The following is a 27,621-nucleotide window of genomic DNA, read 5'->3' on the forward strand; positions in this document are numbered from 1 at the left end:
GTTGGGATATGAATTTTTGACCACATTTGTGCAGTAACATCTGTCATTAAAAAGACAATATCAATTCAGGTACCATGCCAGATTCAGCATTGTAATAAATACTACCAGTGATGGTTTCTGTGGAAAACATTAGATTCTGCTCTAATCTTTGTTAAAATCTAAACTAGTTATTTCAGACTTTCAGTTTTCTCCATAATTCAAGAGTGTTCTGATAATTTATGCTTTTAAATGTCTTAAAAGTGGAATAGCCTCTTGCTGAGATGTCTGTGAATCCCTTCTGTTAGGGAAGAACCATGACTGGTTCTTTAAGCGCAGCCCTGGACTGCAGGGTGAGCAGGTAAAATTAAACTCCAGAAGCAGCCTGTTGTATACACAGTGAGGTACATCCTGCTCTTCTTTACACAATTCTACAAAGGGAGTAAATCCACAGAATTTAACGTAATCATCACTGTAAGCACAGGCAAGTATGTTCTGGGGAGCTATAAATGGCTAGCCAAAGGTAACAACTGTGCTTACTTAAAACATAGAGCTAAGAAGTGGTTTCACTGGATTAATTATCTTTAACTCCAACCTTCGTGCTGAAGTTCTCAGTCAGCTCCCAGGGAGCTGGGGGAATGTGGCTGTTGGGGTTCAAGCGTTAACCTGTAATCATCCCAAACTCACGACAGCAAAACTTCCTCTCATTTTGCTATGATATTTTTGTGCAGATTTCCTGCTAGAAGGACAGCTGTGGAAGATGAATCTTTTATTGAAGCCAAGAACAGGCGAAACAAGCAGAACCCATGAGAGTATCTCAGATGCTCTTCCACGAAGCTGCAGGCCCCTTGAGGTGGGAGCACACAATTCACTGTCAAACTAACAGCCTGCAGCCAGTGATGCTGCAACCTGCCTGCTGCCTTCGGCACATGCTTCCCATCGCGGAGCAGCACGCTCAGGGCCCTTCCTCCTGCCCCCTTCGGTTCTGTTCCCTAGGCCAGCAGTGACAGTGTGAGGGAGAAAAGTAGCGGTGACAGGCTCAGAGGGAAGTGGGAAGAAAGTGCCTTACTCTTCCCCTTCTGTAGGGAAGAACAGCAACCGTCTGCAGCGTGAGATGGGGCAGATGTGGGAGAAAAGTGGGGTTTGTCCCACGTGTTTTCCCCTCCGTTACGACCTTCCTGCTCTTTACTCTTTACCTCCTGCGTAGCTGTTGCTTCCCCACCCTGCCCTATGCTGTCACCCTGCACTCTACACACCAGCAGGCCACTGTGAGTCATTTTGGTAGGAGAGTGCTGCGCTCGCTCCTGCCTTCCCCCTGGCCTTAGCCCTGTGTCTTTGCTCGCTGTCCCGGCTGTCACCTGAGAATCTCAAACACTTGCAACCCCTCTTCTCAGGGGGCAGTGGCACCTGGCTGTGCTTGAGGTATGTTGTCCGTTGCCTCCCTCACTAACTCCCACTCTTGCATCTGAGCATGTGAGGCAGCTGAATTGTTCGAGGTACTTTTACTCAGGTGTGGAAATGCAATGTTCAGACTCGGAAATGTAATTTTAATTCCAGCCACGAGGGGACCTTCGTAGTTTATTGTCTCTTTCCTGCAGATTGATCTGCTCCGTACACCAACATCTATGTGACCATGCTCACTTCCACCAATATACTACTTCTCCCTCCTAGCCAAGGATCTGCTTAAATCCCAGTATCCCCTGCTAAGTCAGCTGTCATACCCTTGGAATCTGCGTTCAACTTTATTCCGCTGCTTAAACCCAACAGCACCTTTCCTGTGTTTCCCCAGCAGCTCTGGGTTCAGGTCATCAGCTCTCCGTAGCCTCTGGGTTGCTCGGGAGGAACACGATGGGGTGCAGCTGAGCCGGCAGCAGGGCTGGGGAATGGGAAAAGTGATGTCTGCATGTGCTGACCCGCAGATTCTGGGCCAGAGATCCAGGGCAGGGGACAGCTGAAGCATTGTTTGTGCTACAGCACATCTTAATAATCCAGCCACAGTGTGATTTTTAAAATTGCTGCCTGAGTTACAGCTATGCTGCTGGTTAGGTAAAAGCAAATTCCTCAGTCTTTTTTTTCATATGATGTTCATTGAGCAACGGCCAGAGTTTATATCAAAAAGACTTCAAGTTTTGCACAGAGAAATATGGCGAATAGCCCACAAAACTCAATACAAAAAATAAAGAGCTCCCATTTATTGCAACAATTGCTTTCACATCATATAGCCTGTGCTCAGAGTCTCAGTCTCCTCTTGTACACAGCAGCTACGTACTTGGATAATTTGATCTGCTTATGTTTGAGTGACAACCAGAGAATGTGACTGTAACATGCACTAACTCACTCGCTTGATCTCAAGCAAAGAGCGAGCAGCTGAAACAGCCAGCCAGGGTCCCCAGCCTGCCTGTGCCTGGTGGCTAGTGAACGAAGCCCACCGCATCCTGGGCTGCAGCCCAAGCAGTGTGGCCAGCAGGCTGAGGGAGGGGATTCTCCCCCTCTAATCCGCTCTGCTGAGAGCCCCCCCGCAGCACTGCCTCCAGCTCGGGGGCCTCCAACATCAGCGTGTCACAGACCTGTTGGAGCGGGTCCAGAGGAGGCCACAAAGATGATCCAAGGGCTGGAGCAGCTCTCCTGTGCGGACAGGCTGAGAGGGTTGGGGCTGTTCAGCCCAGGGAAGGCTCCGGGGAGACCTTATTGTGGCCTTTTGGTACTTAAAGGGGCTTGTAAGAAATATGGGGACAAACATTTTAGTAGGACTTGTAGCAATAGGACAAGGGGGAATGGGTTTAAACTGGAAGAGGGTAGATTTACATTAGCTATTAGGAAGAAATTCTTCCCTGTGAGGGTGGCGAGGCACTGGCACGGCTGCCCAGAGCAGCTGTGGGTGCCCCATCCCTGGCAGTGTCCCAGGCCAGGCTGGACAGGGCTGGGGGCAACCTGGGCTGGTGGGAGGTGTCCCTGCCCGTGGTGGGGGGTGGGAGCTAGGTGGTCTTTAAAGTCCCTTCCAACCCAACCCATGCTGCTCTGTCAGCTGCACCAGGCTGGCCAGCTGGCCAGCCCAGAACCTGCTCGGCTCCCACCTTCTCCGAGCAGGGAGGCATCACCCTCCCGCAGGGCTGCTCCTGCCAGACACCACTCCTGAGGGGAAGTCAACCCACCCCCTGCTTTTCTTATTTTACTTTCCAGGTGGAGCTGTGATCTTCATTTCAGCCACTGGGAGGAACCTTAGCCCCAGTCATGAAAGGCCCGTGGGCGAGGGGGGATCTCCCCTTGGGTCCCACCAGCTTCCAGGACCACGTATCTTTCTTCAAGTCCTGAAAAAGGGTCTTCCTTTGCGAAAACGCACCCATCTGCTTTCCCCCCCCCCCCCCCCCCAAGTTGTATCCTGAAGGAGATATTGTAGCTACTTATAAGCATCATCTTGCTTGTATCTATTGCATCCCAAGAGAGACATGCGAATCACAACTCTCAATTACTTTTCAGGTCTTCTCATGCTCAGGTTGGAATTGAAGGGCATGGTGTTTCTCAGCTGTCATGCTCTAAGCCCTCTCAGAAGTCTCATGTGGGCAATGAAGTCTTTTGTACGTGCTAAGCAGGCCAAGTTAAACCAAGGCTCCACTCGAGATCATGTTTAAACTGTTGTCTATAAGAAATCTTCTAAATCTGTTAGAAGAGTCCATCACACCTTTGCTTCTATTGTCAAGGCTTAGACACCCTATGGGAATGCAAACAAAAGGGAAGTAAAAATAAGCAATATGTTAATGATAACAATGTTTAGAAAGGGATTTCATGGGAATGAAATAGTCTTTTTTTTTTTTTTTTTTTTTGCCAATATAAATAAACGCAGAAAGTTCTTTCTGTAGCAGGAGTGTGTGAAATGTGAAACCCTGGCAGTGAGAAGCAGTACCGATATGAATCAGAGTGACTGCGATAAACAGAACCCTTTACCCTGGAGGTGGGAACGTGAGCTGGTGGTTACAGAGCAGAGAGCAAATCTGAAGCGCCTGTTTCTGCCCCTGACTCACTATGTCTGTAGTCAACTGTGAACTGTCTGTACATCAGCTTACCCTTCTGTAGAGCAGGTATCGGGGGCTCATCAGAGATGCTGACAGCCCTTTGCTGTCAGGAATGCAGGATTTCATGAGTGGAAAGTACGAGTCATTACCGCTTTGTCAGGACACAAGTACCACTCCTTTTGTTAGCACAGTTGTAGGTTTACAAGCCAAGGTGGTGATACGCGGCTGACTGAGGAATCTCTTCATTCTCCTGGTAGCGCTGAAAGCCTTCGAGTTACTTCTCAGGCAAACTTCAGAGATCAGTAGCTCCTTAAAGCTGATATGCTACAACACCAGTCAGTGAAACCTACACCTAGTCTTATCCAAGCAATTGCCACTAATCAGTATTATTAAAAGGATGCTTTTCTATTTTTAGACATGTATTAATCTATCAAAATCATTGCATGTATTTCGTTTCTATCTTCATTAGCTGAAAGTAAACCCTTTAGAACTGTATTTTGTAACTGAACTATAAACTAATCTTAGCCCTACACAGAGTGAGTTGGTGGTCTCAGAACCATCGCTGAGGTTAAGGTTTCCCAAATAAGGAAATCTTTTAAATAAGGTTTCTTAATCATAGAGCGCACGTAATCCTGCAACTGCAGAATCAGCAGACAGCAATGGCTGAAGGAGGCTGGGAACTGAAACCTCGTTCTGCGCGCAGCAGGACTCCCAGGGGTTCCCGCCTGCCCTGCGACAGCTCCCACTTACCCTCCCTCCCGCGAACAGACTGCCTGTCCTGCCTGCAGAGCGGAGCTGCCACCGCTCCCTCCATCCCTCAATGGGGCCAGCCGGCGTCTGTGATCTCAGGCACACACTTTGAACCGGCTCCCGTTTTCCTCAAATTTATTGCCACGAGTCTTCTTAGGAAACCATCAATTATAAAATCATGCTTTTGAGTAAACCGTCACAATTTTAGGTACGCATTAGGCCAAATCTGTCTTCATCTTTTGAGGCTGCTCTTCTGCACTATAAAATTTGAAACTAACTCCAAAGTTAATGATACAAGAGGTGACTCTGTATCTTCATTCAGAAAGAACTTAAAGCCCTCACAGCCTCCCACAAAGGAGTCGCTCCCGCAGGCACTGTGGTTTGCTGCCTGTCGGCGAGGCGCCGCACTACCAACCATTTTCCTCAGTGCTTTGGTGTTCTGGCACAAGCCGGTGGTAGCTGCCAGCCTGCCTCGGCCGCTCCCGAGAGCTCCGGCCGCTGTGTCCCGGTGGGGACTAGGGCCAGCCGCGGCTGCTGGAGCCGCACATCCAGGCTGGCCAAACTCCCGGCCCGGCACCGCTTGATTCTAGGAAGCGTCTGAAGGCACCTGAGCTGGTCTCCGTGCGGGTCCCAGCTGCCAGCACAGGTGCCTGGCAGGTGGCTCGCTGTCGAGCTGCCCGCTGGAACAGGCTTTTCCAGGGGCCCGGCATGGCCGGCTGCGACCCCAGCGAGGGCACAGGTGAGCAGGGACGGATGGTGGCACAGGACCACGGTGTGTCACCCCTGCGGGAGCCGGCGGCCCAGGCGCGGGGGGGCACAGGTGGCCAGAGCAGGTGGGAGAGCACAAGGAAATTGCGATAAACCAGGAGAGGTGAAACTGAGGCCTTGAGCACCGCCCTGGAAACGGCTGCCTTCACTGATCGCTCAGCTGGTGTCACCCCGGCGGGGCAGGCAGGGGCCGCGCAGGCGGCAGCGGGGCAGGCAGGGCCCAGCCGGGGCTGCTCCCTCCGCCGGTCCCTCGGCCCTTGGGCGGGGGTACCCCAGCGGCCCGGCGCGGAGGCTCAGGCGCGTCGGCGGGGGACGGGCGGGAGCGGGACCCCGCGGGGTCCGGGGCGGGCCCGCCGGCCTGGGGCCCCTCAGCCGCGGGGGAACGATCCCGCTCCCGCCGCCGCGGCAGCCCCGGCCCCGAGGGGCCACCCCGGGCCCCTGCCCTCAGCGGGGAGGGGGCGCGCGCCACGCAGCCGCCGTGCCGTGCCGTGCCCGTGCCCGTGCCCGTGCCCGTGCCGGCCGTTAGCAGGCGGCGCGCGCAGCTGTGAGGCGGGAGCGCTCGCGCGGCACCCCCAGCCCGCGCGCCGCCGCCTGAGGGAAAGCGAAACCAAAAGGGCGGGGGCGGGGAAGGGGAAGGGGAAGGGGCGGGCGGGGGCGGGGCGCGGCGCGGTTCTCCCCTCCCCTCCCCTCCCCTCCCCTCCCCTCCCCTCCCCTCCCCTCCCCTCCCCTCCCCTCCCCTCCCCTCAGCGCCGGGGCGGCGGCGGGCGGGCGCGGGGCGGCCCTGGCCCTGGCGCCGGGTCAGCGGGCACGGTATAGCCGCCTCCGGCTGCAGCCGCGGGTGAGTCAGAGCTGCCCGGGGAGGGCGGGCCGGCCATGAGCCGCGCCGCTGGGCTGCCAGCAGCGGCCGCCGGTTGAGCCGCCAAGAAGTTTCCCCGGTGGCGGCGGCGGTGGCGCGGCGGTCCCCATGCACGCCCCCGGCCGCCGGCCCTGGGGCGCTGCCCGGCAGGCGCCCGTCGCCCAGCCCGCCGCGGAGCCCGGCGCGGCGCTGCCCGGCAGCCCGGGGCTCGGCCGGGCCAAGCGGCTGAGCGTGGGGGAGCTCCGCTCCCTCTTCGAGGCGCGCTGCGCCGCCGCCGCCGCCGCCGCCGCCCGGCAGCTGCCCGACCCGGCCAAGAGGGGCGTCCGGCCCCCCCAACGGCGTGCTGCCGCCCGTCATCCCGCGCCTCACCGTCACCGCTGAGGAGGGCGAGGAGGCGCCGGGCGGCGGCCCGGCACCGGCGGCGGCCCCGGGCAGCGGCTGGCTGCGCACGGACAGCTCGCTGCACCTGCAGTCCCGCCGGCTCTCCACCTCCTCGCTGTCCTCCACCGGCTCCTCGTCCCTGCTGGAGGACTCGGAGGACGACGTCCTGAGCGACACGGAGGGCAGGAGCCAGGGCATCGTGCACCTGGAGCGCGGCGAGGACACCAACCAGGTACGGGGGCCCGGGGGTCGCGGGGGTCCCGAGGCCCCGCTGGGCGCAGGCTGGGGCCGCCCCCCCCGCGCCGGGCACCCGCCCCGCGGCCGGGCACGTCCCGCACCGCAGGCGGCGCGTCGGGGGCGGCTGAGTGGTCCGGGCGGGCTGGGATCTTCCTGTTTTGTGGGGTTTTGCTGGGCTTTTTTGTTGTTGGTTTTTCACAGTCTCCTTTCTCAGATCTTCAAAATAAATTTTTTCCAGGCATTTACCAGCAGGTATTTTTTTGTCTCTTCCAATCCTGGAGTCCTGTGGTTGTCAATTTTTGAGCTGCTTCTTGCTGTGAGCATGACAGGAGATGGGGAGGAGCTTGGAATGGGTAGAATGCGTGCTTTTGTCCATTCTGGCAGCAACGCATTCTTCTCAGTAAATCCCCTCTGTAATTTGGCAGCTTTCATCCGTGAAGTGTGCTGCTGAAGGCATAGAGTTAGTTGCTTTTTCATGAGCTTTAGTATATACTTGCCTGACTCCTTATACTGGGCTTCTTGGGGTTTTGTAATGTATGTTGCTCTCCCACCTTTATTAATAGAGACCACAGCCTGAATTGTTCTGCTGCCAGCTCAGAGGCACCGAACTGTTTTTGAGCAGAACATGTTTTGAAAAAAAACGTATAAGCAAGAAGTAGCACAGCTTGTAGGTGATACCTCCAGCTGGACTTTTCTCATGGTAATTGTGGGTTTACTACTTTAGAGGACACATAGTACAGGAGCTAAAATGCTGTGAGCGATACTGGTTTTGTTTGCATCAACCTGTGGCCTGCTTACAGAAGAGAAAAAGAAAGGGTTGAAAAGGTTTTGTGCTTTTTTTCATACCGCTTATGAGGAAAATGATAATAATACCACTTGTACTCTTGTTTCTGAGATAGAATCTGGTGCGTAAAGGAAACATTTACTATTGTTTTGCTTTCTCTTCTAAAATCATGCTACGCTGCTGGGGATTTTGTGAAAGCAGTGGAAGAATAGAAATTTAAGATGGAGAGGGGCTAGAGGGTCTCATTTGACGCCATATCCCTGCTGTTGCAGTGGGCTTATGCATGGTTAATCTGGAACAAGAATTTAGTTGTAGCACTTCAGCGATATGGAGAACTTTGTGATGGCGTTGTGGCATCTGGTTAACTTCTCTTGAATACAGACTGAAGCAAAAGCGATTCTTCAGGTGAGAAGCCTGAAAAAACCCACACAAACCCTTTAAGATTTTGCTTCTGCATCTCTGAAGTCATTGGTATTGTATGTGACACCGAGCCGTAAATCATTCCTTAGAACTTTATCCTTCCTTTGTAGTCTGACATGCGTGTATCTAAAATGTACAGCATACGTGCATGTGGGTGGTGTTACTTTCTTTTAAATTACACAGAATTTCTAGGCACTGCAAAATGGGAAAAGGTCTTAATCACCTTTTAATTGCAAGAAAAGAAAATTTTACAAGTTAAGAAGTTGTTATTTAGCAATGCTTTATGGACAAACTAAAAATAGCTGTATTATAAATGTTTTAAGCTCTGAGACAATGTCCTACTCATTTAGGTGTGTGGGAAATCAAGAACTTTAATAGTATTATGGGAAATAAATTTCTGAAAAAGTTTTTGCATGTTTCCCAAGTTTAGCACAGCTGCAGGATTTTTTAAATGTCTCATTGGTAAAGTAAGTATTCACTCAGCTGGTAAAATACTTCATGTTTTTAAAGGCTGAGTTACTTTTCCATACCTGCAGCGTCGGGGAAGATAGGGCAAACTGCCTGCTGAGGGCCTGCGTTCTGACTGATGTTCTTGATCTCGTTCTTGCCTCTGTGGCAGGTTGGCAAGCCAGAGCTGGGGCTGGGACCTGGGACTCCAAACCAGCAGGGCTAAGTATCACCCACTTCATGACACTGTCTAATAAATTAAGTGGGTCGTCTGCTTAATGCATACTCTTGTAGTTCCTTGCTGCGTTACCTACTGAGAGCTCAGATCCTGGGAATCTGCTGTTTTCCCTGGGGTCGGGCTCACTGCCCTTCAGCTCAGGTGGCTGCGCTGTGTGCTTGGGGATACCGGGAGGTGACCAGGACAGGCTTGTGCTGGTGTTTGATGTCCTTCTGTACCGGCCAGCGCTGTGATACCAGCGATCCCTACACTCAGCTGTCCGGTCCCTATGGACACTGTTTTGTTAGCGGAGCAGTGAGTACTGAGCACGTAGCAAAGTAGGAGTCTGAGCTTTGAACCAGCGTGGGTTCAACTTTACAGCGTGTCCTCTTTACTGATTAATCTCGAGGCAGGATGAATAAGTCTGTGTTAGAACAGAAGGCTTTGGTTTCAAGGCAGGCATGTACAGGTGAAAATAACTAGAAATTTTAGGATAACCCAAGGAATGGCTTTGTGTTTTGAAGATTCTATTTAAAGGCAAATTGGCACATTTTTTTCATGCTTATTGTTTCTATATAAAATACATAATTTTAATAGATGAAGGCTCCTTCTCAGAGTGGAACATAAAAGATAGAGACTTTTCTGAAGGGAAACGGAAATCAGAGGTGGGCCAAATTTGCAGTTTCCTAATTCATGGGAAATTGTGACATTTTTAAATTTCCCTCTGATTGGAATTTCCTTAGACTTTTCTTTGGAAATGTTAGAAATCAATTTGTCGCCTGGCAGCTTACGACTAAGCTCAGACCAGTGCTCGGTGGGTTGTGGACCGTCAGAGCCTACCAGGCTCCCCAGTGCCTAGCAGGGACCTTGGAAGCTTGCCCGAGTCTTCAACTGCGGGAGCAGAAGTTCTGATAAAGTTCCTGTTATCAGGGCTCCAAGGCTTCCATCTGCAGACCTGGGAACTTGAGACCTAAGCTGAGGAAGGCCCTCCCAGGCCTCTTGGTGGGAGGCCTCTGCTGTTGACCTGGAAATCAAGACCCATTTGGGTCTTTGAAATATTGTGGGCTCTCAAGCTCCCAGTGCAGGAGCACGAGCCGAGCGCCCTGGAGCCCGCCCTTGCTGCCCTGCGGATATCTGGCCTTAAATCCTGGGTGGGGGCTGTGGGGCGCTGTCCCCAGCTGTGCCCGGCTCCTCCTGGCAGCCCGCTGGGCAAGCAGGGCTCTCCGGGGGGGGGTGCCATTCAGCTGTGCCTTGCACGGTGTTCTGGGTCGGATGGCATATGGTGACAATGTGAAATTTGTGTGTCTTACTGAAGCACGTTTGGTACTTCATTTTGCAGTCCCTGGTGGTGGCTTTGGGAACTGGACTGTCCTGGCTTTCCTGGAGGAAGACCCCTCCGGCCATTAAAGGTTGGCAGTGTGGGAGAAGCCCAGTTGTGCTGCTCTCCTGTTAGCTGAACTCGTGGTTCTGTGACACCGACTGCACATAGCTGTACTAATGTAGTTTGCGTAACACCATAGCTGGAGCTTCACAGATTTTGGCGGTTAACTGAATAAAAAATTATTGGTTATTTTTTAAATAGCCAATTGACTGGATAGGTTTTGCCTTATGACAACAGTTGGCATTCCTGCCTTCCCCTACATTTAAATGGAAGCGTGCTTTTCTACCCTTGCCTCGCACCATCTGGGAGGTGTACATACACAGCTGAATCTTGCACCAGCGGTCCATTTATAGTAGTGGAGAAAGTGCAAGAGTTATGTATTTTTGTCTTCATTCCATGAGTGAGCCATTTTAAGAAATACGTAAGTCTGGTTAGCACCTTCTTTGTTGGGACAGAGACTTTAAAAAGTGTTTTTCATGGAGAATAAACACCATGGTAATGTACAGCAGCCTCTTGTCCTCTTTATAGGAGAATGTTGTTTACTGGATAGAAATATGCCAGATAAATCTGCTCATTCTCATAACTGTGACCTGTCATTCCAAATTCCTAGATCTGTAACCATGAGAACAGCTGACAGCTTGCTAGAGAAGCAGCAGTTCATTTCTTGCGTGTGACAATACCAGTCCAGAAACTTTGGGGGACAGCCGTTAGTCAAGCTTGTTTGGTTTCACTAGTCTTCTCACTGTTATTTGTCATAGTGCCAAGCACCTCAAAATGGACAAACATATAGAGAGGCGCACACACACTTCATAAATCCAGACTGAAAGTTTCAACTACTTTGGCTCAGGGGTGGGTTACATAAGCTAATGCGGTAGAATAGAATTGTTATTTTTAAATGAAGAATGGGAACGAAGGGATGACATAAGTAAGACTGCTAATGGGTTTTTAGCTTACTTTCCAAAGGAAAGAAAGCTTGTGTAATCACTCTATCAATTCCATTTTAACAGTTTCAGTAGATTTCAGCCCAATCTGACAGTGGCACAGACATCTCAAAGTTTCTTTGAGAGCTATTTAAAGTTCCGCAAAGATCAGCCTCTGGGTAGAAGAGAGGAAACTGAAATAAGTGCATACCTTTCCTTCTCGGGGGAGAAGGTGCAAGATGAGTCTTTTGTTTTGCTTTTTTACTAGCAAACTGGCATGTGCATGCTGGCGAGCTGGTCACTGCTGGTGCTTGGGCCAGCCACAGCAGGCAGTGCCTCTTGCCCTGAGGGAAATCGGGAGGAAGCACCCAGGGCTGGGGACGGCACTAGCTGAGGAAGTTGGGGGTGGGTGGGAATGTGGAAACGTGAGAGTGAGTGGAGTTTTTTTGGCACAAGCTGGTAAAGGACAGTGACAGGTGCAGTTATTCTGATGAGGGTGCAGGATAGCAGGTATCAGGTAAGTAGGAACCAGGCTTCAGTAGCTTGCTGCTCACAGAACAACTACTTTTAATGGAATGCACTTTGCGGTTCTAAAAAAAATATGCTGATTTATGATGACAGTCCTGTATACTGAAATCTTTCTGTTGTATGCTGAACAAACATGAGGTGAACAGCAGCAGAGTACATTGTACATTGCGCATTTCTTCGTTGCGTGGTTACTGGGCCAAAGCTCTGAATCGGGAGCCTTCCCCCAGTCCAGGGGTGGTTTCTTCACCACTGTGTGCTCAAGTGGTGGGGTATGTTGAAACATCAGCAGTATCAGTTCTAGTGGTGACTGCTTGTTAGTAATGTGGATTCTTGTCTAGTAGGAAATGAGTTGGCTCTTACCAAATCAGTTGAAAGAGAGGCAATTAAATGTCATATCGCTGAAGAGTTCCTGATCCTGGATATATCTGAAATGGTGACCTAGATGTTACAAGGTTCTTCTCTTTTGAATCAACTTCCCCCTGATAGTTTTCACTTTTTGTACATTAAAGGACATGTTGCTTGGGTGTACAGTTTAAAATTGAAAGAGATCTAGTATAATATTTTTTTTCTTATGGACCTGTTGGATTAGCTGTGTTCTAGAAGTGTCTCTATATGTGCGCTTCTACAGTTCAAGCCTCCTTATAATGCTTATTAGATCTGGAAAGAGGGGAAGAAAGTAACAGTGACTGCCCATTGTCGTGTGATGTGTTCGTATTTAAGGAGGTCATACCTAAGCAGATTCTTCTCAAGCTGTTATTGACTCAGCAGAGCTGAAGGTTTATTTGTGAAAACCCACACCAGTCTCAAAAGGAAAGTACGGGTAGCGGCTGGAGCAATAGTTTGGAAATTTTGCATGTCTGTATGTTTCTGGGTTCTGACGTTCTTACCCTATTAGACTGATTTGATGAGGGTGAACATATTTTTAAATTAAATGTGTGGCAGCTAACACAGAGAAAAATAACCTCTGAACTCACATCTTGGGTTTATTATAAATGGAACATGTTAAAGTGAATCAATTTGATTCAATGCTCAAACGAGATGCAATTTAATACAGCTTATATTTCTGGAAGGTGAGAATGCACATTATATTTATGGGGTAGATAGATGTTTTGTTTAGCAGTGGCTGAGAGAAGAACTAAGGGTCATCATACAGCATTTTGTGGTGATTATAACGTGTGGCAGAAAAGGTAATGGCATCCCCGTACCTCATGGAAGGAAAAAGGGATCCTGTCTTACGTACAGCACCAGTTGAATCACTGTCTCTCTTCCACCTTCTCTGTCAGTGCAGTTTTTGTGGAGGAAGGGGGCTGAGGCAGAACAAATTGGCTTGTCAGTCCGTATTAATCTGGATCTTGCATAGCGTAGGTTTAGACTGTATTTTTTAGTGCAGTTCTCAACTTTCTCTACCAACAGGGCTTCCTCTGCAAGGCTCACCAGTTGGGCAAGAAGGCATTGCCTGACATAGCACAGCATACCTGGGGAGAAATAGCATTAAAAAAAAACCCCAAACACCCAAAAAAGGGAGGGGGGGGGTAGATGTTGGTCCCCATGTATTTGGGTTTGGTGGCAAGGTGTTGGTAGTGGGGGGCTGCAGGGGCGGTTTCGGTGCAGCACTGCCCGAGGCTGCTGCTACCGCCTGGAGCCATGACCCACGCACGGCAGCCCCCGCCGGGGCAGGGGACCAGCGTGAGGAGGGTCCCCCCGCGGGGAAGGGGCGGCGGGGGCAGCCTGGCAGGGACTGACGGCAGCCCCGGCCCTGCGCCCTGCGGGAGGAGAGACCGTGGGAGCGAAGCGGAGCCTGGGAAGAAGGTACGGGTGGGGAAAAGGTGTTTTTAAAACTTGGCTTTATTTCTTATTATCCTACTCTGATTTGATTGGCAATGAACTAAACTAATTTCCCCAAGTCGAGTTGGTTCTGCCCGTGACAGTAACTGCTGAGTGGTCTCTCCCCATCCTTATCTCAACCCACCAGCCTTTCCTTACACCATCCCTCCCCGGCCCCGCTGCGGGCAGTGACAGCACTTGGTGGGCACCCGGCGTCCAGCCAGGGCCAACCCACCGCCCTCCATCAGCTCACGCTGAGCGGAAGCGTAGGGAAGGGGCAGCAGCTACATGTTCATCCCGTGTCAGACTCCTGGTCTATTGTTTCCAGTACTTAACTGGTCCATTCCTGTCAGTGATGGAGAAAGCTTTCTGGGGTAACCCAGCCAGCAGCATTGGGGTGGGTTTTTTGTATCAATAAATGCTGAGCTTCCCACAAGGGATGAAATTTTCCTTTACATTCCAAAACAGGGAAGTGTGAGACTGATGCTATAGAAACCTACCCTGAACCCATGAGGCCTGGCTATTATTCTATTCCTTGGTGAGCTTGGGAAGATGTTAGCCAAAGACCAATTGGCAGCTCATTTGAAGCAGCAATATCATGGACCTGGCACAATCCAGATTTAGAGCTTGGGACAGAATCTCCGAGCCAGTTGGTGACTACAGCAAGCATGACACAGACACTGCTTTGTGGGAGCCTGGCATTAACTCAGAATCCAGGAACACTCCTCATCTACAGGCTGAAATAGCCAAGTAAGGTGGTGCAGCAAACACAGACTCCTTAAACTGTTCACCCCAGCCCACCAGTTACCACCTTTACTTTACTCACATTCAACTTGAATCTGGTGTTCATCATCAGCCGCTGACCTCATCCACACCCGAGCCTGATAAGAGGTGTGGTTACAGGTGATAAAGAATAAGTATGATACATGTTGTATCTGCATGTAATTGGCACTGAAAAGTGTGTGATTCATAGTCCACCGAATGATTACCTGTTTAACAGGAGGCTGGAATGTTGTGGAACTGTGTGAGTAAGGAAGCTAATGGCGATGGCACAGCTCACTTCTGATGTATCAGAGGGAAGTGCAAACTCCTGTAGTTTTCACACAACTTTCATATGATAAGAGTAATATCTCCTGGTAAATTACATTGCACACTGCGTAGAAAGAGAGTGCCTTTGTTTTCCACTGGTGGTAGGAAATCATCTTTCATTGTCAGTGTAACCGATTCTGTCCCCTCATCTCTGCCACATCCTGACATAAACTGATCCAGTCCTGGCTATAGCTGCCTTCACTACTCTGAGCTGCTACAGAGAACACAGCAGTCTTTGTGCCTTAGCTTTTTTTTTCAGGCAGCTCTGTATAGTTGAGAACACAGCAGCAGTTCTTCTCAGTGATGTTCAATGTGGACAGCGTGTCACTGCTGTCCTTGGCTTGCTTTGGTTCCTGAGGTGGAGTGCCGAGCCAAAGGTGGGTTTCTAGTGCTCAGGTGGGGCTGATGGAGCCCCACTGGCAGGTGTGTTCAGCCCCCTCACAGAGCCGGGCGAGCTGGAGCAGCCCTGACCTAGCTCTGCCCCATACCCCAGGCCCATCCCTCAGGGGAGCTGGAGGGCCCCCCAGCACAGTGCCCCTCCAAGTGCCCTCTGTAGCAGGGCCAGCCACTCTGCCTCGCCGCAGCGCGCCTGCGCAAGGGAGGGAGGGGGAAACCTCGTGGCCCTGTGTCAGCGCTTGCTGCTGCTGGAGCCTACTCAGGTGCTCTGAAATCACCACCTCCACTGGAAATCTTCTAAGATCCCCTGAACTAGTGGGACAGGTCGTGGTCTTCTCTTGTACTTTCAAATGATGGGTCTGGTGGGCAGACGCATTGGAGCGGGAAGCTGCCCGATTCTAATGCAAGCTAGTCAGGAGCAAAACTGGAGATGAGGGAGGTAAGAGGGTTGTGATTGGGTGCAGGGTGATTGGGACTGGCTGGGCATGCCACTGGAAGCGCAAGGGGAAAGGCTTGTCGGAAGATCAAAACTTAACGGGCAAGAAGACTATTGCTTTAAAACCCAAGGAAAATACATTCTCAAAAAAACCCCCCACAACCAAACCCGCATCAGGACAACATGAGACAACTGTATTAAGAAATCATCATTCAGTCAAGCATTGAAAATATCTGAAATAAAAGAACTAAAATGACTTCAGTATGGGTGTATTAATATTCTACAGCCTTTAATTGCAAGCAGGTGTAGTTCTTGACACACAGAATGCATGACTCTCAGCTAATAAGCACGTGGTTTAGATTTCCAGTCAACACAAAGGACAAGTTACAGTTCCATGGTGACTGATGGCATGTGTTGCAGGACCTCTGTTTCTTCATAGGTAGGTATGCAGCAAATCAGGCGGGTTGCACGAAGGGAAAGCCTGACTTCCCGATCAAATGCTGCTGAACGCTGCTGCGGAGAACGGCTGGCCTTTCACAGTGCCCCTGGGAGAGAATAGGCAAGTTATTTATGCAGACCTTCACCATGGACATAATCATATTTTTCTCACTCTCCTATTGACCAACTTGAGAGTACAGTTCTCACTAGCAGAAATGCTGAATGTTTGTAACTGCAATGGAAGTTAATGGGAGCTGTTCTACAGTATTGTATAACACTAGGTACTAGGGAAAGCAGAAACTGACATCTCAGATTGGACTTTCAAAATCAGTAGGTACTTTTCATTTTAACTTTTCTTCAGTATTTTCCCTGTGAGATATGACTATAACAGGTTGCAAAACCAAACTCATTAAAGTTTGAAAAGCACTCTGCTGCTGCAGTCATGGCTGTCTTCAAAATACTAGACACAACTCAGTAACTGTGTTTACAGTAATTTCCAGTAAGTGAAGTAAAAATGGTAAAGCCAATGAGGACAGAATAATCCCCCCCCCTGCTTTTTATAGAGTCAGGAATTGTTTGTTTACACTGAATGAATAGGAACTACAATATGTTATAATTAAAGACTGTATCGTAAGCTCTGCAGAAAAGGGTAGGTGTTGCCTTCAAGAGGATAACTTGTTTGCATCAAAAACTTGAGTTCTAAAAATTTCTTAACTTTTGAATACTTGGTTTTGCACTGAAGACATCATTAAAGTTCCAGCATAATCGTAATTCTGTATCTGAGCAGGTTCCAGCAGCAGCAAGCGCTGACACAGGGCCACGAGGTTTCCCCCTCCCTCCCTTGCGCAGGCGCGCTGCGGCGAGGCAGAGTGGCTGGCCCCGCTACAGAGGGCACTTGGAGGGGCACTGTGCTGGGGGGCCCTCCAGCTCCCCTGGGGGATGGGCCTGGGGTATGGGGCAGAGCTAGGTCAGGGCTGCCCGCGCACAGCTGAGGCTCCTCCAGCTCGCCCGGCTCTGTGAGGGGGCTGAACACACCTGCCAGTGGGGCTCCATCGGCCCCACCTGTGTGCTGTGCCCCGCAGTCTCCACAGAAGAGACTGTCCGCACGCTAACGAGCGTCTCCTGCAGATGAACTTCAGGTTCTTAGCATTTGCCAGGTTAATCAGGTTGACTTCTTCTCTTCCTATGGACTGCTCCTGCTTTGAAGACTCGACTCTTAGCAGATTTCAGGCTCCTTCAAAATTCAGGGTTAAAAAGCTTTTCAGAATATTCATCAGAAGTCTCGTAATGGGATCAAGATGTACCTTTTTCTAGCTTTGGAAATAGCTGAAGTTTTTTTGGAGTTGCTCAGTCTGAAGCAAACAGGTTTTGCCCTTCTTTGAGGTGAGTAATTTATAACAATTCTCAGGAGAATGAGACACAGAAACAGAAAGATTTCTTGTGCATTGGTGCTTTAGTGGCTTTATAGGAAATCTGGGGTTTGAGACCCTCATCTTCTGAACGAGGCAGAACTAGAGCAAGTGCTGACGGGTAGCCTCTCCATCGCTGTATGCTTATGTGATGCAGTGATAGGAAGGATAAAAATCTGTGTGAACAATGTTCATGCGTGCAGATTGGCTGTTTGTTATCTTTTGTGGGGTTTGAGGGGGTTGTTGGCTAAGTGCACTTGCCCCAAATGTTCTAATCATGATAAGCTCCTCTTGCTGTGGGCTCCTCCTCAGCCGTTTCCCCACGTGGACGTTCTGTAGGAACAGTGGCACCGGTACCACCAAGGGTCAGCTTTGTTCACAGGAGAATGTAATCTGAAGAAACTAGGAAACTTCCTGCACTCCAGCTTTCACTTCTCATAGTGCAAAATGCTGAGTATCAGAATTTTGGGCTGATACTTGGGTACAGTTTGTATTGTCTTACCCTATGGAATTTAGATATGGAACTTTTTTGCCTTCTTTGTACTAACCCGGGAGGAGTAAGCAGTTAAATCCTGAGGTACTCGTTTCAGGACGGATCCTGCTGTTCTGTTGAACAAGTGGAGATTCCTGACCTCCAGGACCATTTGCCTGTCACTTGCTCATGATGCCTCTGTGGCTACCAAAGGCATTCAGTAGAAAAAGTAATGAACCCATATTTTAAATGCATTAGGAAGAAGTGAGTCCCTGGAGTTCTCTCTGGCCTAATGATCTGCATGAATCTGGGCGCTAATCAGGCCCCTGTAACAGTTTCATGGCTTATTTTCCCAAAGTTTATAACCAGACCAAAGAGAGTGTGTGACTGCCTGCCTTCAGCAATGCGACCAGGGAGGGAGGAGGTCCTGTGCTATCTAATAGCCCTGTGCTTGTTAATCACTATGCCAGCAGCCTCCAAGGGCTTTTCCAGCAGTACGACTGGCTCATGTCCTGAGCATGGTTTCCTATTCCAATATTAAAACTGGAGGGACAGAAAACTAGCTATCTTTTTCTTCCATCCCTGTTTATCCACTGGGATTTTCTGCATTATCTCTAGAAATATGTCCTCTCCCATTGACATAGTTGCATGTCTTGATCCCAGTCTTCCTTTTTAGTCCTCTGATGTATAGGCAGCAGTCCTGTCTGGGACAGGAGATGGCTATAGGATGAATGTAGCCTAGTCACAAATTTTCTTTTTACATTGCATTCTTTGAGAAAAAGAACAGGGCAGAAAAATCAGTCTTGGCTTGTGAAGTAACTTCTCTGCATAGCTTGTTCCCCTGCATGCAGCATAAGCCATAAATCACCTGCAAATGACACCTCAAATATTGGTCTTGTCTTTGCTGAGCCCTGATGTATTGGTCTTGGTCCTGCTACCGATGTCCAATTGTGTGTGGAAGCTGCTGCTTGCTCCATGTTTCAGGAGGCTGGTGTAGGTGGTTGTGCAAGATACGGGAGCGTGGCTTGCAGTTCTGTTGCTAGGAGCCAACAGTATGAGATTCTTTTTAAGTTTTAGGGTTTTTTTTTAGTCTCTCTTACTACAAGATTAAAGTTTTGTAGATAAATCGTCTATGTATAAACTACACTCTGTTTGTTTTATTTTATTTTTAGGTGGGTTTGCATCTTAATAATTGGCAATTGATGTTTGTGCTTCTGAGAAGGTGGGATCTCCAGCATCTTGATTGTAAACACATGCGTTTACCTTCAGGGCAGAGAAAACATACTCTGTACAACACACTGACTATTGTTCAAACACCCACAACTCTTCAGGAAGGCAGATGCCTTGTTTCAGTTTCAGTCTTTCATTGAGTCACTCCTGCTTATGTAAGATCTGAATTTGACTCTCTTTCTTAAGGCTACATTATGGAAATTAAAATCTTAAATAATCCCTTGTCTGCTGGGACTACCTGCTTCTGGTACGGAGGAGGAATTCAGCTTGCCTTTCTTGTGCTGTCCTGTTAACAGAAATTCTCTTTTGATCCTGTGGTTTTGCTCAAGGGAGAAGTCATCTTTTCTCCAGATTCCTTACATAGTTCCTAGTGCTGACATGGGGCAGGAAGAGTTTCTCTAATCTTAGGTTTGCTCCAAAACCAAACAGTTACCTCTCAACCCAGAAGGCCCTCTTGCTCCTATGGGGAAAGGTGAAGGGTCCCCATTTCCATGTAACTCCAGATTTTTCTCCAGTGTTGCCACGTTCCATTTATGGGCTCCATCCTGCCTGGGACACTGGCCTCGCTTGTTCTGTTCTGATGCTAACCCAAATAGGAGCGTGACGGGGGGGGGGTGTTTGGCGGGTGTTGGGATTTTTTCTTGTGTGTGTGTTTGTTTTTTGGGGTTTTCTCCTTTTTTAAAATCCTTTCAATGCAGTGGTTTGGAATAATCTCACAGTTACTGTGTTAAAGCTCTGAGTTTTAAAGTCGTTGCTGAAGGATGTGGCTTTGCCCTAGGTAAATACCACACCCCACTAAATAACAGTGCCTATGGCGTGTTGATACTTGCATTCCATGGCAAAGGGTGGGCTGTGTTTGAACAGCGGCGTGCATGGTAGGTGAAGCCGTAACCACTTATGCTTTGTTAGAGGAAAATGGAGGTGTGAGTTTGGAGGAGACAGAGAGCCAGAGTACTGGACTTTGACTTGTGATAGATTCGAAGAGCAGATGGTGAACTGTTACAGAGTATTTCTGATCTGTTTTTACATGACATATTTTTAGACTCTAATATTCCTTTTCACTTAACACTATGTTGCTGCATATTTGAGTACTTGAATGCCTTATTTAAGTGCCTCTAATTTAGTTTATAAGCATTAATTACTTAAATTGTTCAACAGTGTTCTGAAGTGGAGCTGTTACAGCCTGCAGTTGTGGGAACTGGGGCAGAGAAAGGGCACGTGTCTGGACCTAGATCCCATACTGAAACAGCGGAGTTTGCTCAGATCTTTTGCAAATGGTTGTCCAATATTTTAGGACGTTAGAAGCTGAATTATCATGGTAGAAAAGAAAAACGTTATGCGAGTACACTTTCAAAATAAATAGCTATCAGTAACATCTTATTATATGTATGTGCATCCATACATGCATGTGTATAGTAATTTCAGAAATCCTAATTTGCAGACAAGTGTTGGGGTGAGTGACTTAATTTTTTAAATGAATGTTTCAATACTTTTTAGGAAATGGAAATAAAGCACAAAAATCAGGATTTATGTAACTTTCTTCACTGCCCTGCAGGACATAGGTATGTTTAGACTTGATGATGAACTATCTTGGTGCTTGTGACTAGAACTCCTTTCAGAAGTATTGCAACTCATTGATGCTGGGATTGGCCTGGTTCTACCCAGGTGACCTCAGTCCCCTGTGACTGAGCTAGACCGTGATTTTACAGAGATCTGTCGAGCCTTGAAAGCTCGCTGATACCCATGGAAAGCCCTTTTCTGAGATCTCACCCGAATGTTTCGGTTCTGTTGGAAATGAAAGCCACTTATTCTTGTCCTTCCCAGTGGACATGGAGAATAGCTTACTGCTCTTACAGCTGTGAAAACTTGCTGTGTATTAGAAGACAGTTGCCATGCTTGGTCGTCTCAGGGTAAATAAACACAATTCTTTTGGCCTAAGCCGTAGGATGTTTGATGTTTGTCAAAATTTTTTGTGGAATAGTGAGCACAACCATCACAGATAACTAGTAGGTTCTTACAGCAACCTTAACTCTACCCTTGTGCTTGCTATCCTTGCCTGCAGGAAAAAACGGGTTATAGCAGAGTAGTCCTCCACTGTGACGGTGTTCTGTTCCTTTCAGACAGAATTTCAAAGTTAGATGGCATATGGCTTCTGGGGCCATTACATGAGGATGTGCTGGAAGCATGGTAGGCTTTCAGCAGGTGTTCACTGCCCCAGGGTGCTAGAGATATAGGAGGCGGCCACTCTCCGGCCAGTTAACAGAATACAATTTTGCAATTTCTGTCTGATGGTTTTTGGTGAATGAGGAAGTGTAATAAAGGATAAACATTAAAATGTCCTTCATTTTTCTTTATCTGTTCAGACTAGAGATTCCCTTGTGGCCACTGAATCACTGGGGTGTTAAACTGGTGCTGAGCCTAGCCCTGAACTGCTGGTCAGGCAGGACGGAGCAGCCTGCACCACCTTCGCAAATGAGATGAAGGACATGCTCAGCTTCCTTCCCAGGCACCGGAGCTCGCCTGGGGAGGTGGGCTTGCTGAGGTTCTGTCCTGGCGTGCGGCCAGAACGTGGTGTCTCGACAGCTAGGCAGAAACTACACTGGTCTGAATGGGTTGGGACTTGAGGTCATACGCAGTTCATAGAGGACACATTTGTACCGTAACAAATTGTGCGTATGTTTTAGGCTGAACTTAATTATTGGTCTACGTGTAGAGAAGTGTGGATGCGTTTGGGTTTTAAGTATTTGCAAATATTCATCCTGTTTAGAACTGGTAATTCTGTGCGCTGCCTAATAGGATGTTAGGCTCATTTTTTTCTTCTAAAGTGTTGTCTTTCTGGATGTCCGTTTCTCATGACTGGCTATGTCAATCAGTGACCCACAGCAAGTGGAGGGTTAAATGGAGGATGGGCAGAGAATTCTCAAATAGCCAAACCGTGGCATAGAAGGTTTCTACAGACTTAAACTGCAGTTGTTTTGGAGGTTAAGAAAGATTTCTTTCCTTCTGCCACACTGTCTGCTAAAGTGATGTTTGATTTACCACAAAATTGTTCTGGGTGATGGACAGCCTGGATAAATCTCAAATGCCTGGGCTCTGAAAGTGAGTCAACTTTCCTACAGTGAGGAACTTTCCACTTACTTCTTGGGTAATAGCATTTCAGTTTCCAGCAAGACTGATGTTCTGGTGGAGCCCTGGTAGGGGCAGAACCTCTTTGGTTCGGTTTTCCTGTGTTCAGTAGGGACAAGTGGCAGAGCTCCATCCTATTAAAGAGCCAGTGTCTTCAGAGCAGAGTGCAAGCGGCGAAAGTAGAGGTGATGGCAGTGTTTAATGCTTGCTGTCAGAGGCAGGTATTTTCAGTATCCTTTAAAACAGAAAACATGGTTTCTTATTAAAATAAAATCTGTCTTTCAGTCAACAGTATTGCTTTTTACAGCATCTCTGTGAGAAAAGTGAGGGAAACCCTGTGACAGCTTAGTTTTAAAGCCATCTAATTCCTTGACTGTTTTGGCTTTTGGCCTGGCAATGACATAAAGGTTGTAGATATTTCACTTGGTGAAACAACATGCCAACATTGATTTCTGCAGAACAGTCAGCAGACTGTGCCCCTTGATGCTATTTGCAGGAAGGCAAGCAGTGCTTTTGCTTCTTCACACTTCATTTTTCTCTGATTTGGAGAGGGACTGCTCCTGGAATTACAAGTAGAATCCAACTGTGGAGTGGGACGTGGGACTTTGTGCTCCTAGTAATTCAGTCCAATACCGACCATCTGTTTCTCTTCCCTCCGCTTCTTCCTTTAGTCCAAACCTAGTGAATATCCAGCAAGCTTACCCAGTCTCCTGAAGGGTCGTGAAGCCAAACGGTGTACGCATCTCACTGCCTGGCGAGTGACGGAGGAGAGGGCTCAGAAACCTGAGGCTTCTGTCTTGCAGCTTTGTTTCTGCTTATTGCATTAAGCGCTTCTCATGACTGTGAAGACTCAGTGCAGCCCGTGTCAAGCGTGGTGCAAACAGGAAACGAAACCCTGCAGTCGGAGGATACACCTGCCCTGTGCTGGCGGAGCAGCTGCAGCCCGCGCCCATGGCTGAGCGCACAGCCGGAAGCGTCGGGGGCTGAGTATGGGCTGAGCGCCGTTTCTTCTCAAAGGTTTGGAGCCTGGATGGTGAAAGAGAGGGAGGGAGAGACAAAGGTGTAGTCACAGTCTGCCTGGCAGTCTGATGAGAGGTGCTGATCAGGAAGTCGCTCGTGTCACATTCAAACCGCCGTGGTTTAGGAGCGTAGCGTGCGTTTTCCCTTGCTGTGCTCACCAGCCTTACAGCTCCCGCTGGCGCTTGGACACCACAGGGAGATCAGCGGTGTGATGGAGCAGGGAGTGTTAGTTCGCTTGGGGACTGAAGCAGATTCAGGGTCTTGGTCAAGGCCCCCAAGGCACCTGGTGTGTGGAGGTTGCTCAGTGATTTCCTTGATTAGGAACACGGTTACGCTGTTTGTATTCCTTGTGCAACAGCTAAGAGCATTTGAAGTAACATGGCTGCTCTGGCAGAAATCCAGTTGCAGTGATTTGGCCAAATTATCAGTTGATGCTGGTTGGCACAGCACCTCTGACAGTCTGAAGAATGGTGCTGTTGCGTATTGGCTCAGGGCACAGACTTTTTAAAGCAGATGCTCAAACCTCCAGACTCACGGCTGGGCTGTCCATTGATGTAAGTTACCATAAAGCAGCATTTTGATTCTGACCCTTAAATACCTTTTTGTGTAGGGATGAGCAGTTGCTGCTTTGCAGACTGGTGTTTGTGTGCATCAGGAACCCATTTACTGCCCAGGGAGAAGAGATGACGATGTGGTATGATGGGACTAAGCTGCTGCGGAGACTCACCCTGTCTTGGGAGCTGAATCAAGTGTGGCACTCAGAAACTTAGTTACGAAGGTTTGTGTGAGTGTTTGCACGCATGCTCCTGTTGGAGCTTGCTTGGGGAGCATTCTTCTTGTTGACTTGCTCTTTCACCTCCCACCCATTGAGATCTTTGTCTCTATTTGTGATTCATGTCTGATTCAGCCAAGTGGGTAGTAGACTTGGCAGCAAGAATCTCCTTAGTTTGAGGATTCCAGAAACCCTTAATAAGGGGCAAATGCACAGACACTGGCTGCTGAAAGTATAAAGTAAGTGCCTTATATGATAGATTTTTTTTTTTTTAATTTGAGGCATTTTTGTTTTAGCTACAGGCAAATGTTGCACCTTGCTTCCCTACACAGAGCCTTTATGGATATGTAAGTTACATTTCTCTCAACAAATAAGGGAAAAATGACTAGTATACCTCATTTTCTCCATTGCAGTATGATGCCTTGTTACGTCTTTCGAGTTTCTTCAAGTACTGAATGATCTCAAGCCTAGGAGTTTGTTATAGTGTGGACAATGTAAATAAATAATAATAAAAAAAAGTAATGGAATTTTGACTGACTGCAGGGAAAAGCTTTTACTAGCTGCTTTAGATATTTTTACAGTGTGCATGTGTGTGTATATGTAATATCTATTAGAAGCAGAAAAAAACAAGGATAATTATAATTTGCTTATATCAGGCATAAAGATGTCTACTGTTCCAGGATCTGGATCTGATCAAGTCAACTGCCTGCCTCTTTCAGATCTGCAAAGGCAGTTACATTAAGCCTCAGACTGAAAGGACTCAAAACCAGAATCCCTCAGTAGGCAAATTCTGTGACTAACTGGAATGATATCATGTTGCTCAGCAACTCTCACTATCTTCTAAATTACTATTTTTTTTTACATAACATCACTCAAATCCCCAGATCTCTCCATGAGATGAGACCGTATGGTTGGCTGTCCCAGAGCTGCACTGCCTTGAAAAAATGAAATCCCTAATTAACCCTTGAGGCTGGCTGCTGTGAAGCTGCACCCCTGGGAAACTCATTGGTTTGGGGGAAATGATGTTGATAACAGCTTGTCTTGGTAGAATATTGTGATTTTAACTGTGCAGTAGATTCTTTGTTAAAGTGTTTGTGCTTTTTTTTATAGGTTGTACTTACAGTACCGTAGTTACTGATTACACACACACACAGAAGCATATATAATTACAGCGTAGTTAAATTAGGCTAGTAATTGTCTTGGTTGTGGTCTGCTCCAAATGATTTCTTATGGTAGCGGCAGGTAGCGGCCGCGTTGAGACAGGTGAAAGCAAAGTTTGCTTCAGACTGGGCTTTCTTATCGATGGGCGAGTGCCCAGAGGATGGGGCCAGGCTCTTCCCAGCGGTGCCCAGCGGCGGGACGAGGGGCACTGGGCACAAACCGCCACACGGCCAGTTCCCTCTGAGCAGGAGGGAGAACGTGTGTCCCTGGCGGGTGGCGGGGCGCTGGGCCGGGCTGCCCAGAGCAGCTGGGGAGGCTCCTTCTGCGGGGCCATGGTGCAGCCTGCGGGGAGAGCCTGCGGGGGGGGATGGGGCTGGGGGCTCGGGGGGCGCTGCCCGCCCGCGCCGGTCGGGGTTCCATGACTTCGCTCATGAAAATAACACTGTTAGTAGCTTTGGACCTACATTTAAGTCCTTTGCACGTGCATGTCAGGTGAAAGTGACAATAAAGCAGCATGCAATACTGATAATGGAGAGCAAAACTGAATACATTAATTTCATTGTCTGAATTCAATTAAATGATTGAGTAAAATGGCATTAAAAATGAAGAAAACAAACTAGCTTTCAAGGTGATGTATTTTGGTTTTAATAAACTAAGGTAAATAAAACAATCAAGGATGTTGTAGTTAAAAATAACTCATAGGTTTTTAAAGACATTTTATTGAGTTAAGTAAATGTCTATACTATAAAAAGTAAAACTGAGACAATAATACAACTGTAAAACATACAGAGAGTTCAGAAGGAGCAAATATTAATGGAGAGCTAATTGCAGTGCTCGGCCCTGCCAGCTGCTCCCGCTGGTAGCTGGGGCAGCTCTGTGGGTGCCCTGTGTCAGCGGCAGGGTGCTGGCTGGGAGCCCCCGGGGAGCGGGGGACGGGGCGGGGGACAGGCACTCGCAGCAGGAGGGCGAGCCTGGAGCAAGGCTGGCGCTGTGCGTGGGGCGGCCATAGCTGACACCCAGCCGGGTGCTGGCCGGGGGCCGCTTGGCGAGGGCAGCGCCGGGCCCTTCGCGGTCCCCAGCCGTGCCCTTCCCGGTCCCTTCCCGGTCCCCAGCCGTGCCCTTCCCGCTGGCAGCTCGGGGTTGCTGCGGCCCAGGGACGCCGGCGCCGCCCCCTCCGCCCGCCGCCTCCCTTGCGCTGCTGGGCCGCGCTGGCCGTGCGAGCTGGTGGTCCGTGCTCTTGCGTTTTGGGCCTTGGGCTCTTACAGGATCCTTTTGAAACACACGTAGTAACTTCTTGATAATTACATTTTTTGTGCTACTTGCGAGGCCCCGTGGAGAAGCCTTGCTCCCTCGAGGAGTGAGGGAGGCGGTGGCAACCAGCGTTACAGAGCAGATTTCAGCCCCCGGGTCCCCGAGTGGCAGAATTTAGCCTAAACGATGTAAAGACTTTAAGAGAACAGTAGATTATGATGACTGACTATTAAGTACTTTTTCTTAAAGCCTTTTAGGGGGGAAAACAAAAAAAGATTACAAAGAAATTTCTCACTATCCTTTTGTTTCTTGCTGTCATAATAGCTCTCTGTAGGCTTGCGTAGGCTTTGTACTAGTGCACAAAAAAGACAACAGGATCTTGGATAAAGAAACTGCTGAAATTTTCCTGGAAAAACGATTCAAGGGACATTGTTTACTATAATTAGCAGAATTTCCATGAAAATTTACCAGCTCAGGCAAGAAACTACTCCTCCACTCTGCTGCTGATGGAAGAATGAAATTTTTTAGAGGGACCCTGTTGATTTATGTTACATTTCGGTGTACTTTTTGTTCTTTAACTCATCATAGTTTCATGTAACATACTAGGATTATTAAAATTGATGGATTTTTTTTCCCCCTGAAGAAAAGATTTTTCTTATTCCCCCCTCCCCCAATACTTACTAGTTTAGATGTGATTGGTGTTTTTAATTACTGTAATTACTTCACTTAGGACTCAATTCTGCTAATTCCTGTGTATGTTATCTGTTTGTCAGTGTTCACCTAAGGGTAGTTACATGTGTTCAGGGTGTTCACAGAACTGAGATCTTTGTTTTCATTTTACCTTCACATACGGGAGAGATTTTTTTTCACAGAACAGAGGAAGGTTCAGGTCCCTATTCCCCATTGTCCTTAGGAGTCAGAGTAGCTCTCCTGTCCCTGAGGGATTCAGCATATGCTGAGAGAGAGATTTTGGTTGTTTTATATGTGTGTAAAACAACAACAGCAACCAAACACGCATGCACACACATATACACACACCCCTCCCCACGGAATTCAGGGAGTCTGGACTGATCTGTTCAGTGAGCTAGGCTGTTAGGATAGCCCATGTCCTGAAATGGTGGGAGGGTTTTGGGAAAGCCTGGTGCTCCCTGGGGATTAATTCTTGAGGACAGTGAGGTCTGAGCCAAAACTACTTAAAATGGATGAAGTTTCATGGGTTTTCCTCAGCCAAGTCCTACTGGTGTGTCTGGGCAGGATTGTCATGGCTGTGCTTCTGCCTGCTAGTAATGTATGCACTTCTGCTCCCATCATGAGGAAAGGCC

General features: G+C 48.6%; 1 protein-coding gene across 1 annotated transcript in view; it reads left to right on the plus strand.

Annotated features, from left to right (window-relative positions):
- The first annotated feature begins 6,248 nt into the window (after positions 1-6,248).
- ITPKA (inositol-trisphosphate 3-kinase A) overlaps positions 6,249-27,621 on the plus strand; it is a 40,564-nt gene continuing 19,191 nt past the window's right edge. The window contains 2 exon segments of the mRNA XM_055715731.1: positions 6,249-6,687; positions 6,689-6,973. Of these exon segments, the coding sequence (XP_055571706.1) occupies positions 6,469-6,687; positions 6,689-6,973 (504 nt within the window). The 5' untranslated portion in view covers positions 6,249-6,468.

The sequence above is a fragment of the Falco cherrug genome, chromosome 7 (genome assembly GCF_023634085.1).
Source record: "Falco cherrug isolate bFalChe1 chromosome 7, bFalChe1.pri, whole genome shotgun sequence".
Classification (NCBI taxonomy): Eukaryota; Metazoa; Chordata; class Aves; order Falconiformes; family Falconidae; genus Falco; species Falco cherrug.